General features: G+C 37.1%; 1 protein-coding gene across 3 annotated transcripts; it reads left to right on the top strand.

The window, feature by feature from the left end:
• Window positions 1-805: 805 nt before the first annotated feature.
• lnpa (limb and neural patterns a) lies at window positions 806-16,687 on the top strand. Of its 3 annotated transcripts, none has more exons than XM_038280193.1 (13): window positions 806-944; window positions 1,562-1,664; window positions 5,445-5,486; window positions 8,090-8,277; window positions 8,359-8,417; window positions 8,495-8,535; window positions 9,055-9,138; window positions 9,234-9,285; window positions 9,383-9,595; window positions 13,474-13,579; window positions 14,907-14,977; window positions 15,280-15,444; window positions 15,793-16,687. In XM_038280193.1, exons 2-13 carry the CDS (start codon window positions 1,638-1,640, stop codon window positions 15,963-15,965), a joined length of 1,221 nt encoding a protein of 406 aa, XP_038136121.1. In that variant the 5' UTR covers window positions 806-944; window positions 1,562-1,637; the 3' UTR covers window positions 15,966-16,687. The 3 variants fall into 3 exon arrangements, with proteins under 3 accessions (XP_038136121.1, XP_038136123.1, XP_038136122.1); XM_038280195.1 differs by having other exon boundaries at window positions 15,280-15,435; window positions 15,793-15,965; XM_038280194.1 differs by lacking the exon at window positions 806-944 and adding an exon at window positions 1,096-1,120.
• The last annotated feature ends 1,476 nt before the right edge of the window (window positions 16,688-18,163 follow it).

Raw genomic sequence — 18,163 nt, 5'->3', positions numbered from 1 at the left:
ACTCCCATAGAGTCACCATGGGCCCTTCCACTGCTGGCCTAATAAAGGGACATTTGGTCCACGTAGTTCTTTTTTAAATGTTGAGCACTAACTTAAAAAAGTTTTATGAGGTCTCGTTGACCAACAGACAAGTTCAGTAGTCAATTAAATTAAATGTTAAAAGATAGAGCTGAAAAATTATCATCAGCCATGCGTTTTAGTAGATTAGGGCCACTGAAAAAAAAAAAAAAAAGTTAACCGATTTTTCAGTTAACTTTTCAGAATTGTCAGAATTGTCTCAGAATTCTGACTTTAATCTCACAATTCTGACTTTAATCTCAGATGTATGACTTTAATCTAAGATGTCTGACTTTTTTCTCAAAATTCTGACTTTAATCTCAGAATTCTGACTTTAATCTCAGAATTCTGACTTCAATCTCAGATGTCTGACTTCAATGTCAGAATTCTGAGATTAAAGTCAGAATTCTGACTTCAATCTCTGAATTCTGACTTTTTTCTCAAAATTCTGACTTTAATCTCAGAATTCTGACTTTAATCTCAGATGTCTGACTTTTTTTCTCAGATGTCTGACTTCAATCTCAGATGTCTGACTTCAATGTCAGAATTCTGACTTTAATCTCAGAATTCTGACTTCAATCTCTGAATTCTGACTTTAATCTCAGAATTCTGACTTTTTCCCATAGGCTATTAAACTAAAATAAATTTAAAAAATCAGTTAACCCTTTTTTCAGTGGCCCCAATCCTCTTCCGTATTTTTGTACCTTGTGGCTCCAATTAAATAAATGAAAGATAATGCGCCGCCACAGGGCGGGCGAACCCAGTTAGTCCTGTTCCTCAGTGCTCAGGCTGTCAGTAGGATACTCCCCCTTTCTTGACTCATAGTAAGTACAGGACGGTCTGCTCTGCTGAACGCTGCTCAAAAACTGGACTTCTCGACTGCAAAGGTAACGTCATTGTTTATACCCTATAGAAAACGTCCAGGTTGTCCCCGCTTTAACTTCAGCATCTGCAGAATCATCAGCTTGTTGGTGATCAAACGCGTTGGACAAGACCATTATTGCTAGCTAGAGCTAACGGCTACATAGTTAGCTACAGAAACATCAACCCTAACAGACGAGAGGTGCTTGTGTTTTTAGCTCAAAGGGTTATTTTAACTGTACGCTGTTTAAACTTCATCCTTCAACTATCCACGTAGCGTTAAGTTACAGTTTTTTTTTTGTTTGTTGCTAACGTCTATGAGCTACATCGTTAATGAGCTAAAAGCAGCTAGCAGGGGGGTAGCCCCCCTCCTGCAGCCATAGCAGAAAATATTAACGTGTTTAACTGAAATGTTGTGTTCAGCTGCTACGTTGGTGTCGAAAGTGGGCTGTTAAAGCTGGTAAACTATCTAATGTGGCATATTTTTGGTGTAGTTTGTCCTCCCGTTTTGGTCGGGACGCTCATGTGATTCAATGAGAGTGGTTTCAGTTTCTCCAAAAAGTTTTCTCTGTAAAAGAAGACATTTGTTTCATATTTCCAAATGAGCTGAAACATATTGATGGTGTACCACTGCTGTCTGCAGGTTGAGATATTAAACTAAGGAGGCTAACGGACAAAGACTCGTCTAAGAGGAAAAGCAACATCCCCTTGTCATCAATATGGGGGCTGCAATTTCACGATGGAGGGTTTGTATTCATAATTATGTCTTCAGGTTAGATGGTTGCATCTACTTCACATAAACTACCTATGATCCATCTTGATGCAAAAACAAGTAGCATCAAAGAGATAACTCTATTATTTAAAATGCAACTACTGAGTATGGATTAAGGGGTGTTTTTATAGAAAAAGTTGCATTTAATCTATGGACTTCAGATATGATGATGCAAACCTGCAAATATATTCCAAATTATGCATGTTTTAGTACCAGTCCTTCAATACATCAGTATGATGGGTTCATTGACATGCTTAAAGCACCAAACCAAGGAGTCTGTTCACATGGCAATTGGGACAGTGGCCATCCCACTGTTATTATCTGCAGCCTAGGCCTAGACATTATGGTCTGTGATTAATATTATAATATAGTTTGGATTTATTGCGATACATCTGTATCACAGTGCTGTAAATCTTTAACTTACATGTTATCTTCGAGTTATTTCATCCTGACTTCTGAATGTGACTGGTAAATGTAAAAATGTTATCTCATTCCAACAGTTGCACTGTTGCAACCATCTAATATTTGCATTTATGGTTATTTGTGTACATTAATTGCATCAACAGCTACATTGTTTTTCAGATATCCCTTTGGCATTCAACTTAAACTTTATGATATAGGTGTTTTGCAAAGTGATGTATTTTAAATGTACTTTATATTTTTTTTTTACAGTTAAGTAGGTACACAGGATAAATCCAATTATATTGAAGTTCAGAAATCTTCTAAAAGCAGTTTTGGAGCCCACGTTTTTACAGTCCACTCTTTGTTTTAAATATATTGTGCGATTTTTGTCTAAGTTACAGTGACAAAACAATCAAATTAAGTTATTCTTTTCTATGAAACATATTTTGGTTTTCTTTAGTCATGTATAAAGAGCTCCATTGTAAACTAAATGTCAAAGAGCACCATGGTAATGCTCCTAGGCTCATCCTGCAAATGGTTTCTCAGTTTGTTTCTCAGTTCAAAACAAATGGATTCCCATTTAAAAAAAGAAAAAATCCAGAAAATGCAATATGTTTTTTTTTTTACTTTTTATTTGTATGATACAGCTGCAAATAAGTATTTGAACAACTGAGAAAATCAATATTGATATATGGTACGGTTGCCTTTAGTTGCAATTACAGAGGTAAAACATTTCCTGTATTTTTATTTTTGTTTTATTTTTTATTTTTTAACCGGGATTTTGGCCCACTCCTCTATACAGATCTTCTCTAGATCAGTCATGTTTTTGGGCTTTCGCTGAGAAACATAGAATTTGAGCTCCCTCCAAAGATTCATTGTCATGTCGGAACACCCATCCTCAATGCGCTAACTGAGGGAAGGAGGTTGTTTCCCAGTATCTAGCAATACATGGCCCCAATCCTTCTCTCCTAAATACAGTGCAGTCTCCCTGTCCCATGTGCAAAAAAAAAAAGAACCCAAAGTATGATGCTACCACATTCTTGCTTCACAGTAGGGATTGTGTTCTTGGGATGGTTCTCATCATTCTTCTTCCTCCAAACACGGTTAGTGGAGTTATGACCCAAAAGTTCTATATTGGTCTTATCTGACCACATGACACTTCTCTCATGACTCATCTGGATAATCCAAATGATCCTTGGCAAACTTAAGACGGGCCTTGACATGCTCTGGTTTAAGCAGGGGAACCTTCTGCACCATGCATGATTTTAAACCATGATGTCTTATTGTATTACCAACAATAACCTTGGAAATGGTGGTCACAGCTCTTGTCAGGTCATTGACCAGCTCCCCCCTTCGTGTAGTTCATCATTGAGGCTCCATGAGGTGAGATCTCATGAAGCCCCAGTCCAAGGGACAGTGGTGTTTAGCCTCTTCCATTTTCTAATAATTGCTCCAACAGTGAACGTTTTTTCACAAAGCTGCTTGGCAATTTCCCCGTAGCCCTTTCCAGCCTCATGGAGGTGTCTAATTTCATCTCTAGTGCTTTAGACAGTTCTTTGGTCTTTCCCATGTTAGTAGTTGGAAATCTTACTGATTGTATGGGGTGGATAGGTGTCTTAATGCAACTAACGAGCTCTAACAGGTGTATCTAATTTAAGATGTTAAATGGAGTGGAGGTGCGCATTTTGAATGCAGACTTTGAGGGTCAGATTTCTAGCTGATAGACAGGTTTTGAAACACTTATTTACAGCTGTATCATATAAATAGGTTTAAAATAATAATGTTTTCTGATATTTGGATTATAATTTTTTTTTATTGTTTCACAGTAGACATGCACTTACGACGACAATTTCCAACCTCCTCCATAATTTCTAAGTGGGAGAACTTTCAAAATAGTGGAGTGTTCGAATACTTATTTTCCTCACTGTTCGTACACGTGCTGAGATGTTCCAGTTTTCCCCCTCTCGTTTAAAAAAAATATATATATATATATATATATATATTCTGCACTAGGTTAGTTTCTTCGGAGATTCTCAGATATTGCTCTCAAACTACAGCCCAGAAAAAGAAAACCGGGTATTCACAATGGTGCTCCAGCAGATTCAATAGCAGCCTGGAAAGTTTTGCAGAAGTATCGGGTATATATTAATTTAGAAATTATAGCTGTAACTGCTATAGTGCCAAACTGCTAATAAACAAGTAGCCTAATAAATGTAGTGCTGTCACATTGGCTGTCTTCAACTGTTTATAAACCGAGGTAAAAAAAATGAAAATTTTATGTAATGTAAATACAAGGGTGTATAAAATTACCTAATTTGTCTAATATGAAAATCATTTGGATCACTGAACCAAAAAAACTTAAAGCAGAGGCTCTGCAGGTTCAGAAAAAACAAAAAACAAATATTTTGAATTGTTAACTTTTCACAATGATTAGCAATAATTGATAACTTGTCACGTCTGTGCCGGTCAGAGTAAACCTGTCTGATCAGTATAAAGAGCTTCAAACCACGCCGCACAAAGGTGTGTACTGAGCTGTGGGCTTTTCGGATGGCAGGGCTTTCACAAAACGGTGAGAGTTTCATTGTTCTAATGGGCCTATACTACCAAGATTAGTAAATAATTTGAACCACAGCATGTTCTTCTTAATGTTTAACCTCCTAAAGGTACCATAATATGTAATAAATTCTTACATTGTTTGTGCTTAAAATTTTCTCTTTGAAAAGCATTCCTCTTATGATCTCATAAGGGGAAACGAGCTTTCCAGAGCGCTCTGTAGCAGCCCCTCTGTCAAACTGCGGTCTTCATCAAATATATTATTCCCAGCTCCTAGCTGCCATTGTTACGAACTCTGAATGGTTGTCTTGGTTGCCAGTTGTGGGTGCGTGGCCTTCGGGAGGACAGGACATGGAAAGCCAAAACGGCTTCATTGTTAATTTTAAAGACATTTTGCCCAATTTTTTATTTTTTTTATTTTGAAAGGACACTGCTGTTTGCTTTAACATATTCATCCAAATACAGCTGTTAAATTTATTTCTGAATTTATAATGGAACTGATTTTTATATAGTTTATTAGCCTTTTTTGATAGCAATCATAAAGAAGAGATGGTATAAGAGCTCAAAACAAAATGGAAATAATTTTATATTTTTTCATTTAATATATTTTAATTTGTCTGGTAATGAGGAATACATATTTTTTTATGTAGACAAAAGTTGTTTCTAATGGGTTTTTCTTTTCTTTCCCCAACTTAAAGAAGCTAATGAATAACAAAAGGATTAAGCTCCTTGTACGAAAAGGACACTTGTTTCAGAAAATGGTATGAATAATATGATTTAATTTCTTCTTTCCCTACAGGCTAAACCTTCCACTGTTGAAACGTTGGAACGACTTGAAAAGGTAAAGCCAATTTAGTAACCAAATGACCGTTAACTAGACACAGACATACCATTAGCTGAAAACCGGCTCACTCAGAGTAGTGTCAAAAATATTAACAAGCTTTGCCAGTGAAGATAAAAAATCTCTTTTGTCCATAAAAATGCTCTTTCAGAATTTAGGATGCATAGTTTGAACTTTACCTGGTTTGAATTAGGGGTGGGTATTGCCAAAGAAGTCACGATTCGATTCGAATCACGATTCACAGGCCACGATACGATTCTATCACGATGCATCACGATACTTGAATTATTGCGATGCATTGCAATATTTTCTCCTCCATGTTTTGTTTTTGAATGACTCGGCACAGTATCCCACAGCCGGAAATGCTTGTGACACAAGGCAGCGTGCGTCAACACATTTGCAGCGACATCTACTGGACTGGAAGTGGTATTGCACTTGTTTTTGGCTGATGTTCGCCAACCATTCATGCAATTTTATTTATTCATTTTTTTAAATTAATAATCGATTCTTGGCATCAAGAATCGATGCAGTAGATCACGAAAATTAGAATCACGATGCATCATCATCACGATTATTTTGCACACCCCTAGTTTGAATCCTGAATAAAATCTCCCTTAAGGTACATTTGCTATCAGAATTTGCAATTAATCAAGAAATCAATTATCAGACATAAACTTCAGTTGCACTTCTAGTTAATATTATCAAACTTGCAGTAGTCCATTTAATTATGTTTAAGGCAAGTGAAATAATATGGTTTTGATTTTTACTAAGTCAAGAAAACTCATATTTCCAGTAAAGCTGCTCCTTTCAGTCCATTTTGGATGCTTTGATGTTGGGGGTGAATGTAGCCTTTTGATTGAATGTAAATGTCAGTAATTTGCTGTGTGATGGAGCTTTACTGCTATATTGCAAGTAAGCCAATGTTGGGCTATTTTCAGTTGCGTCCTTGGAGCAGTAACCACAAGAGATCTTCGTGTCAGAGAGATGTGGAGTGGTATTTAGGTTGTGAAGCGATGGGAATTAGGCCTATTTGTGTCAACCTCTGTAATTCTGTCGTACAGAACATAGTTTTTCTGCTGCTTTTCAGCACACGAAACGAGAATCTTGTATGATCTTCTGTATTGTAAGACTGAAAGTGAGATATGCTCTTTTACTGCTTAGAGTGACGGACACACGTGTTCCAGAGGCATCTCTGGGACGAAGAGCTGGTCCTATTCTGTCCAGCAGCTATTTTTAGGTAGCCTGGTCAGCACGCAGGGCTTCTATTTCCAGAATCAGAATATTAGTTACTAGTTCAACTAGTTCAACTTTAAAATGGGTGGTAGGCATGGATCAAATTTTGGATTTTGAAGGAGGGGGGATGCAAGTATTTTTTTAATATAACTATTATATAAGTTAAATGTGTTTACTAGTAGTTCTTCTGTGTTTGTTTTTCTCTACTTTCTCTGTATGTTTCCTCTAATTTCTCTTGCATCTGCACTATCCCTCTCCTGACAAAATATATGGATGCATGACACAAACAACTGGACAAATTGGACTGCAACGATCCATGGATTAAAAACACATAGTTATACATTTATTATGTGTTTGTATATATAAAACCACATTAATTGTTGTATAAAGGGATACTTGATCTCAAGACATTAGAATATCTTTAAAGGTAAATTTATTTCAGTAACTCACTATAACTTGCATCATATAAATTGATTTTAGCACAATGTGATTTATTTCAAGTTTTTGTTCATTTTTATTTATGGCTCACAGCTAAAAACAAGCAAATTATTTCTTGGGTCTCATCCAGATGTGCTTGTTTTATCTATAAACAAACATCTTTGGTAGATAGGGTGTCCCATTGACACAAAGCCTCTACAAAACAGACTCTTTTTAAAACCTCCTTCCCAAGGAGATGCGTTTAAAACCAACCCCTAACTTGATACTCCTATCCATTGAACTTGCTAATAATTGGTGTTTGTGTGCATGTGATCCACCATAGAGGAACCAACCTTGCATACATTAACACAAATGACAACTAATGATTTTAGATTAAGCGTTTTGCATTAGACTGTCTTTTAGAAGCTGTTCATTTGACTGTGGACTTAACACTGAAAAAAATATCCTTTGCAAAGCAGAAGCTTATTTTGCCATCTCACACACTGAAGCTTTCCCAACCAAAATTGCATTTCCTTCCCAATATTCCTCAAGGCTGTGGCTATTGTGTTTGGTTGCTCAGCTTTTTGTACAATGTATTTTCTTCCTTTCTCTTATTATTCTTGGATATCCCAAACTGAACAGCTGCTGTTTAACAAAGGCACTGTTTGCATTTACTTTCTTTATGGATGCTGTTGATGATTGTCTGCTGGACAAGTTAAGCTAACAGAATTCCCTACGTAGTGCACCTCGTAAATTGGTCATACCATGTCTCTATAGATAAAATGTTTATTTGGCGCATGTATTTATTTACTTTGCATCATGAGAGGCTACTGTATGTCACCATTAATAGTTTTCTATATTTCAAAGTTCTGGTTATAAGTTTGACTCGTTTAAACGTGAGGACTAAACTACTGTTCACATGTAATTTGGGAAATGTTTTTGTTTCCTTAAAGGAAATCCAGACTCTTGAAGACTACAGTGAGAAGTATCAAAGGCAGTTAAAGAAATGGATTGGAGGAATGCTGTTCTACTCGTCTCTGCTGTACTTGGCTACCCTCCTTGTTGTGTATTTATGGTACCTGCCTGAACAGTTAATGGGGCAACTCATATTGGCTTCACTCTTTGTATTATTTCCATTTTTGTAAGTATGCCATATATTTGATCGCACATTCTCTAAAGTCTAAAAAAAAAACCTAATCAATCTTTTTTGAAATCTTTTTAGAGTTTGGATACTTCGTAAAGCAGTTGTGTTTATTTTTTCTCGAAGAACTGAGAAAAATAGTAAGATCCTTCTTGATCTTTGAAGTTTTTCGTATTGCAAAACAATGCATTTGAAACATTTCTTTTTTTTTTTTTAGATGAAAAACTGGAAGAACTGAAGGAACAGAAAAAGAAAATAGTAAGGCATCCTTTTATACAAATTTTAAAGTAAATTGTTATTTTTAAACAACCTTGCTAAATCATTGCTAGCATGTCTTTTTTATCATGGCTCATATTAAAGACCAGTGTAGTTTGCTGCACAATTTTAGCTTATTTAAATTTAGTGGAGACAGCTTGTGAATGGTACACTGACTTAACCCAGCCAGCCACTCTGCTAATGTCACTTTAATTAATAGCGTTTAGTATAGGGGGAAAAAAAGTCAGATGAATTACTTGTCATCCTCTGTCAAGTTCTAATAACTTTCAATAATTAGGGCTGATGAATTTTCACACTCCCCATTATCGAAGTAGTGAATCCAATTATTCTTCATATTAAATGCAAACATGCACAAGTCTTCAGTGTTTTTATTTCAAATATAATTCCAAGGGATTCACTGTTATGATGTTGTCTTGTGCAAATGACCAAAGCCCTAATGCACAGCCTAATGAACACGCACAATTCTTTGATGAATTCTACTTAAATTTTTTTTTTTCCAAGCTTGAGGAAGTTATGGAAACTGAGACGTATAAAAATGCCAAAATGATTTTGGAAAGATTTGATCCTGAATCCAAGAAACAAAATGTAAGTTTTCAGTTTTTGTCTTATTCTCTGATCATTTTTGCTAGTAATCTGCTGCTAAATCACATTCTTGACGTATCTTGCTGTTTTGTATCAAGGAACTGGAATCCACTCCAGTCAGATCCCAGTTGACTCCCAAACCAGGACAGGGTAAGAATGACCCTGAAGGGGTTTGAAGATCTCTTTTCAAAGCTATCTAAACTCAGAGATTACCTACTATTTAGCGGTCTACAATCTTTCTTTTTAGAGCTCCGTCAGCGGATTGTCACTCCAAAGACCCCAACGGTGGTTCAGAGTCCTGCTGTCGGTTCTGCTACCCGGCCTCCCCTCCCCTCTGGATCCGGCCGTTCTTCCCATTCTGCTCCAGGTGGACCCCCAGAGAGGGGCCTGTCAGCAGTAGCTGCTCAGCAGAGTTTGATGAGGAGGCCCATGACCCCGGGAACACCTGTTCCAGGAATCGGTGAGTTACCTGCACACAATGGGACCAGATCATAATGTGGTCGATTAAGGTATGATTTACTCATCCCCGGTTTTTTATCCCCAGTTGCTCAAAGCTCTGTGGTTTGTGTTTTCACCAAGGTTGTGGTATGTAATGCAGCAGCTGTAAAAGATAATTACAGACTATTGAATTAAAAAGTATTTTCACATGAAACATTTCCTATACATGTTATGAACTAAAAAAGGCAAACAGTCTATAAAATTGCATGTGGTACCTTTCAAAAGGTATTCATAATTCACCTCATCACAAATGAACCTTTTTATGGTGATTTTAGTGCAAAAAAAGAAGTGGAGCATGATTGTGAAATGGGGAAAAAAAAAATGTTTTAAATTTAAATAACTGAAAAGCAACAAGCAACCCAGGGTTCGCTCCAGAGCTGCCAATAGCCATCAGATGTTGCTTATTTAGTCAAATGACCTTTGTTGAAAGAGATTCACAAGACGTGTTATCCTGTAAGCCATGTAGGGGACATACCAAAAGAGAAAACAAGTTTATGATAAAGCTAATGTTTTTTGTTCAGAGTCAAATTTAACATTCTGGCTTGCATGCAAAATTACGCATGGCTAACAGGATTTATTAAAAATAGAATGACAAAAAAATATCAAATAATTTAACAATTAAATGTCTAGATATCCAAAGACTTACTACTATAATTGCGTTGATAAATGGTAACAGAAAGCACTGCCTCAGTTGGTGAGAAAAACATAATGTGAATTAAACTTTTAGATTACTAACAATATGTAGGTGGTGGAAGGGGCTGTGGAAAAAAAGCAACTGGGGTGATTAAAAGCCTTGTATTTCTTCCAGGGATGGTCTTCGGTTCTTACAGGTGCTGGTCATAAAATTAGAATATCATGAAAAAGTAGATTGATTTCAGTAATTCCATTTAAAAAGTGAAACTTGTATATTATATTCATACATTACATACAAACTCATATATTTCAGATGTTTATTTTGTTTAATTTTGATGATTACAAATTACAACAAATGAAAATCTCAAATTCATCATATCAGAAAATTAGAATATTACTGAAGACCAATAAAAACAAAGGATTTATAGAAATGTTGGCCAACTGAAAAGTATGAACATGAAAAGTATGAGCATGTACAGCACTCAGTATTTAGTTGGGCCTCCTTTGGCCTGTATTACTGCAGCAATGCGGCGTGGCATGGAGTCGATCAGTCTGTGGCACTGCTCAGGTGTTATGATAGCCCAGGTTGCTCTAATAGTGGCTTTTAGCTCTTCTGAATTGTTGGGTCTGGTGTATTGCATCTTCTTCTTCACAATACCCCATAGATTTTCTATGGGGTTAAGGTCAGGAGAGTTTGCTGGCCAATTAAGAACAGGGATACCATGGTCCTTCAACCAGGTACTGGTAGCTTTGGCACTGTGTGCAGGTGCCAAGTCCTGTTGGAAAATGAAATCTGCATCTCCAAAAAGTTGGTCAGCTGCAGGAAGCATGAAGTGCTCTAAAACTTCCTGGTATGTGGCTGCGTTGACCCTGGACCTCAGAAAACACAATGGACCAACACCAGCAGATGACATGGCACCCCAAACCATCACTGACTGTGGAAACTTTACACTGGACTTCAAGCAAAGTGGATGAAGTGCCTCTCTTCTTTTCCTCCAGACTCTGGGACCTTGATTTCCAAAGGAAATGCAAAATTTTACTTTCATCAGAGAACATGACTTTGGACCACTCACCAGCAGTCCAGTCCTGTTTCTCTTTAGCCCAGGCAAGACGCTTCTGACGCTGTCTGTGGTTCAAGAGTGGCTTGACACAAGGAATGCGACAGCAGAAACCCATGTCTTTCATACGTCTGTGTGTGGTGGTTCTTGAAGCACTCACTCCAGCTGCAGTCCACTCTTTGTGAATCTCCCCCACATTTTTGAATGGGTTTTGTTTCACAATCCTCTCCAGGGTGCGGTTATCTCTCTTGCTTGTACACTTTTTTCGACCACATCTTTTCCTTCCCTTCGCCTCTCTATTAATGTGCTTGGACACTGAGCTCTGTGAACAGCCAGCCTCTTTAGCGATGACCTTTTGTGTCTTGCCCTCCTTGTGCAAGGTGTCGATGGTCGTCTTTTGGACAACTGTCAAGTCAGCAGTCTTCCCCATGATTGTGTAGCCTATAGAACTAGACTGAAAGACCATTTAAAGGCTTTTGCAGGTGGTTTGAGTTAATTAGCTGATTAGAGTGTGGCACCAGGGGCCATCAATTTTGAACCTTTTCACAATATTCTAATTTTCTGATATGAATTTGAGATTTTCATTTGTTGTCATTTGTAATCATCAAAATTAAACAAAATAAACATCTGAAATATATGAGTTTGTATGTAATGTATGAATATAATATACAAGTTTCACTTTTTAAATGGAATTACTGAAATCAATCTACTTTTTCATGATATTCTAATTTTATGACCAGCACCTGTAGTTCTTGGTGACGTGTACGCCAAGCTTTTAATCTTCTGGGTTCAGTTCGCCCCCAGATCACATTTTTTATCTTGGGCTTGCTATGTTGGTCCATGTGAAGGTTTTAATTGTCCTAAAACTTCATTGGGAAGAGTTTTGAGAGTTGTGTTGGACTGGGAGAAAAGATGGAACCTTAGACCAGCTCCTTGGTTAAGTGGTGGTCTCTGAAGTCTGATGTAAATGTCTAACTCTATGCCCCTCACTACCCATTTTTTCTTTTCAAAAAAGTGAATGCGTGTCCCATTGGGTGTTCTGTCTTATGGATGGAAAAGTATTTTTCTAAGTTTGAAGCATGTTGCTTGGCTTGAAGGTGTGGATGTTCTGAAAGGATGGCAAATGTTTTTTTTTCAGTTTAGGGTAATGCTCATATTCTCATTTGAAGTGCACCCATAAGGCAGAAAGGCAGCATGTTTTAATGTTGCTTTTTTTGTGATTTTTATGAAAGACCTTTTTGTGTTGCATAAATTCCTAATAAGATTCATTAAGTTTTGGGTAATGCTTGGATGAAATCTAAAAGTTCCTTGGATATTTATGTGATGTACGATTTCTATCAAGGGATTACACCTACATTGGGAACTTTAACAACTCTCAAACAAAGATATCTCATGAGCATGCTGCAGAGCTTCTTACTGGGCTGGTTTTTATGTGAACACATCTGTGTAGTTTAAATTGATGAAACCTTGAATTGATATCCAAGTAATCACATCTCTGTAGGGAAAAATTACAAATAAGTACAAATAGTGAAATAGATGTTTTTGAAGAAAAGGAAGTTCTATTTTGTAATTTCCAAGTGGAATGCCAACTGAGGTTTGCACAATGCTGCATAACGGTAAGTATGATTAATTAATAGGATCTGCATTTCTTCCATGGGCAGCGGTGGTGGGGTTCTCTCTAAGTGCCTTATAATTCCTTCCGAAATTGCTTTTGGCATCGGGAACACCTCACAAATGGCTTACATGACTTTATGTTATCACCTGCGTCTGTTGAAAATTGAAAGTGAAAAGCAATTTGATACAAAGAGTCACCACAGAGTTTCCATATGTTGGTAAATTAATAAGCAGCAGGACACTGAGACTCTGCCAAGTCTCACAGAAATGACCAGTCATCTTCCTATGATTGCTCTTGATGTTGGATTATATTAATTACTACCCACCAACTCAGCAGGGGTTCACAACATGTTTTCCGAGTGAGATCAGGTGTGGCGTCATTAAGGAAAAAAGATGCAGGATTTGGGAAAATCAGTCAACTTCTGTGCTTCAAACTGTTTCTCAAACTGTAGGCTGGCTTTCTTCATTTAGGTGTAGTAGTTAAGAGGGAAAGGTATATTTAACAAACTGCTTCTTTTTTTTCTCTCTCTTATAGGGATGCACCCCCCAGGTCCACCCATGGCTAGACCTATACTCCCAAGGGATAGGGGTGCAGTGGACAGAATCATTGAATATCTTGTTGGAGACGGCCCTCAGAACAGGTGTGATATGTTGCCAAAACTTTGCTGAAATAGGATGAACCTTTATTTAGAATTTGATTTGCACCTAAAACCGTATTTATACCTACCTGGATATCTTCAGTTTCCATTCATATTCCCCCAAAAACGAATAGTATTATTCAGTGTTCCTGCCAGCATATTCAGGCTGATGCACTCATTTATTTTTTTGAGCGCATTGGCCCTTTGACTGATATCTAGGCTCCATCCCTGAGGGTTTTCTCCAGTGCATTTTAGGACAAACTTTAGTTACACTGGAAGTTGTCAAAATTACACTGAAATTAGGCAGATACACCGACTTGTAATGATCGTAACGGCAGTGACAACTGAGATTTTTAGATGGTTACTTTATATGCACATAAATGTTAGAAAAGGACAGTGCAAACATGAACACTGCGCCCTTCAGACAGAGTGTTGTAGGCAGGTGAACACACATGCTATCGCTCCTATTAGCAGACAAAGAGCCAGTTTTGAAAGCAGTGGTGAAGTGACCAGGCTTGGAAGGATTCCCAAATGGTTGGTCTTTCAAGCTGAAATTATCCCCCCCCCCATGCTCATAGAAAATCCTTGTGAGAACCTGAACTGTCAATGCACACTCAAATTAAGATTAAAAAACTAGACCGGTGGTGTTTAAGCTTGATGTGGTTAATTTTTCAGATGACACGTTAAAATTCTTGTTCCTTTCTTAAGCTGATGCAAACATTTCTCAACACAAAATGAAATAATCAAATAAGACTGCTAATACGGTAACTTGAAGTGTTTGCAACCGTGAAAGAAAGGAATAAGTACATGCATTAAATGTTGGGCAGTCATTTGGATAGCAGCAAAAAACTCAATGGATGTTAAACATTCTATATGTATTTCTATATGGCCTTTCTGAGAGCAGGTATTCAAATGGGGGGAAAATTTCAAGCCCTTTTTTGTTTTGTTTTTTTTTTAAATCATACTGGGCTTGCTGTTTTGCAAAAACCAACTTGTAGACATGTCAATCTGATTTACAAAGCTTTGGGATCTTGTCTAAAATGACAAAATATTTTGGAGAAATCAATGCTTTTAGAGGGAACTGTGGTTTTAATGTATTTTTTTAATTAATTTAACAAATGTACAGCTAGGATTAGCGGTTGTAATTGCTTCCCTTTTTTAATATTTATAAAATCTAAATTCACTTGGTGTTACATCAGTAGGAAAGTGCAGATGACTTAAAAATAGTATTTAACTCCATAGTTGTATTTTTTGTTTATGATCCCTTTCATATCCTCCCATATTTCAGAGTTGTATGTGTCTTTATTGTATTGCCTTTCTTCTCTCGTAGATACGCTCTTGTATGCCAGCAGTGTTCCTCCCATAACGGCATGGCATTAAAAGAAGAATTTGAATACATTGGTAAGACTTTGAGAATCGCGGTGCTGTTTATCAGTCTCAATCAAATGCCGTGCCTTCATTTGCCCTCTAGCGGTTGGCAGGACAGTATATCACACGGCTCTTAAATGCCTCCACTGCTACCAGCTCCTGTAAGTGAAAGCAGAACACGATTGAATGCCCAAAGTCGCATCAGTCTGAAATGTTCATGCATCCAAGGCAAATTGTGTCATTGGTTGAAAATGTATTTAGATTGATCTGTCTGTTTGGCAGTGTTAGTGTATGTATTAGCTAGATGTATGATGCTTTTATTTGTGCCATTTCAGCCTTCCGATGTGCATATTGTTACTTCTTTAATCCTGCAAGAAAGACCAGACCTCAGGCTCCTAGACTCCCAGAGATCACTGCTGAACCGAGGGTGCCGGTAGCTGAGGAGTGCTCATCATCCCCTGCTTCTGGTGAAGTGAACCAGCTGGATTCAGGTGATTCAGGTGGGGGGAAAAAAAGTTATTTTTTTTTTTTCTTTCCCAGTCCTGTTCCACTAAACCTCTAAGGACTAAGGCTTTAAATGGCTAACATATGATTCCTTATCTTTTATTATGGTCATTATTGTATGAAAATCCCCTCTCAGAATTATAGAGACACAATCAGTTTGCCTTACATTTGGAAATCTGTTTTTTTTTTTTTTTTTATAAATTAAAGCACAAGGCAGAAATGACAGTGGTGGCAGTATTATCTGTATCCATTTTCTTTTTTTCCTTTCTGTGCTTTTTTTTTTTTTTTTTTTTTTTTTTTTGAATGCATTCAAAGATAAAATAAAACGCCTTTCTAATTCTTAGAAAATCCCAAGCCTGCTGATGCCCCTCTTGGAGCAGATGCCCAGGAGCCAGGCACAGTAACAACCACCGAGCCTGGTTCTGCATCAGATGGCCAAAATGCCCCAGAGCCCCATGAACCGCCTCCTGAGAAATCTGATGATGAGCAGGATATTTCTGCTATGGAAGTAGAATAAAACGGCACTGTGGTAATTTCAGCACTTCAGTCTGTAACAGGGTTTCTTTGAGGGAATGAAATAAGTCCGTTTACAAGTCAATACCCTTGCATAACAAAAAAATGCAATAATTATCCAGCTCTAAATGTGGTTTTCAACCTGCTGAACTCCTTTGCTAAAACTGGCTTTTAAACTTGTAGCAGAAGTATTGAACTATCAATTTACATAAAATAACAGTGAAGGATTATGCAATATGTTCTTTTCCATGTTGTATTTTATGTTTTCGGTCATTTTCTTATTTTAAATGTGTTCGATTGAACTTTTGGCTTTTTTTTTTTTTTTTGGTTAGCAGGACATAGTACAAAGCATGAGGTATTTTGTGGAAAAAGTGTTATTTATGATATGATGATGTATTTATAGCCAATTTTCTTTCGTGTCGCACTTGTTTACGGTGCTTATTGGGGTATGCTGCAGCTTATAGGTGGTAATATGTTTACACAGGTATGGTACCTTTTGACGCAATGCACATACAGAACATTAAGTATTTTTCACAAAAAAAAAGGAAAGTAGGTTTGTTAGAACTGAGCTGTTCTCCAAAGTGCCTTTTATATGTTTGTTTTTGAGTCTTGTGAATAAAAGAAAACATTTTAATAGAAAATGTTACCTACCTGTTTTTTATCAGATGCTTTCTGTCATAGAGTCTCTGTGCTGCAGAAATTACACAAAATAAACTTTTGAGGAAAGTCTTGTTTCTGATTCAAACACCTGGAATGAATGATGAATGAATTTGTCGCTTAAGGTTATTTTCCTAAACATATTCTGGGTTAAATATGGCCAAATTCACTCCTCAGTTTATATTGGAAAACAGTCTTAGGTTATGGGTTTAATCCAGAATACTGGGTTAGACCCCCGAGTTCTACTCTACATTTTCAATTCAAAATGTGAAAACATTTTGATTTCAAAAAGCATCCTGGAAGGGAAGCAAAACGTCTTTCAAACTTGGAAACAAAGTTCGGTGGATTGTTAACTTTCTTTTTTTGGAATAACTATGACTGAGAATCTTCCCCAGCATACTTCTACTTATGTTTTGAGACACTGATGACCAGACATTGTCCAACATATCTGAAGAATCTCACTCATCCAGGCCATGGTCAAGCTAGAAAATGTTCAGTCATTCTGGAATGCTCTACTAGTACTTTTGATTGGGTGGCCATTCTTGGGAGACCAAAAAACACTGCTCTTGTTTTTTTGGGGGCTAAAATTGACTTAGTTTCCTGGAGTCCCAAACCCTTAGAAAAAGCTTTATAAACCCTTCCAGTCTTATACATAAGTATGATTTTGATTTATTCTCGAATTTCTTAAGATTGTGAAACATTGTTTCCTTTCAAGATCTTTTGAACTACTTCCTTTAGTTGGAAAGTTTCTGTTTAAAGGATTTCTTGACGCTGATACCACCAGTCGAGGAATACTAGGGTATGTCACCATGAAGAAATTGTAAATTAGTTTATGATTTATCTAAAGGGGGATCTTATTTACAAATGGGGCCTGTTAAGACTGAGTAAAAAACAGTTTGGGTTGTTAACCCAACTATTTGACAATAGTGTCAGGTCAGGGTTGAGGCAGTCACTCAATTCAAAAATTATTCTTAAATAGAAATTAAAAGGTTGAAATAACTCATTGGCATTTCTTCAATGAGTTGTAGATTTTGAGAGTTGTAAGCAGGAAGGATCTTTATTCGTTTTAAACTGAAGAAGCCTTTGATTGAAGACACTCTGATGTTGCTTAATCCTCTGAAGAGAATGTTCACTGTTGTCCATAATGTTCACTTAATAATTTCTACTTATTTGTGAAATAATCTCCAGAGGCTCTAGAGAAGTTCCTAGAACAGAGCCAGCCTTGTGTATCAACCTGTTGAGCTTCTTTATATTTGCACTGATTACCCCAGCAGATGAAGTCAGAAGAGGCCACACTCTCCATAACGGACTTAGAGGATATGCAGAATGTTGATGCAAACACAGAGGACCTGAGCTATCTTAGGAAGTACAGTCTGCTCTGTCCCATCTTGTAGATGGTGTCACAGTTGTATCTCCAGACAAGTTTGTTGTCCAGGTGAACACCCAATTTTGTTAATACCACTGCACTTCTTTTCCTATGATATTAACAGGATTAAACTTTTCCTGTTTCTTCTGAAATCTACAATTGTGTCCCTTGTTTTGTTG

This window comes from Cyprinodon tularosa, unplaced genomic scaffold, assembly GCF_016077235.1.
Source record: "Cyprinodon tularosa strain WSP-4 unplaced genomic scaffold, ASM1607723v1 ctg158, whole genome shotgun sequence".
Classification (NCBI taxonomy): Eukaryota; Metazoa; Chordata; class Actinopteri; order Cyprinodontiformes; family Cyprinodontidae; genus Cyprinodon; species Cyprinodon tularosa.
This window is presented reverse-complemented; position numbering and strand designations above follow the sequence as displayed.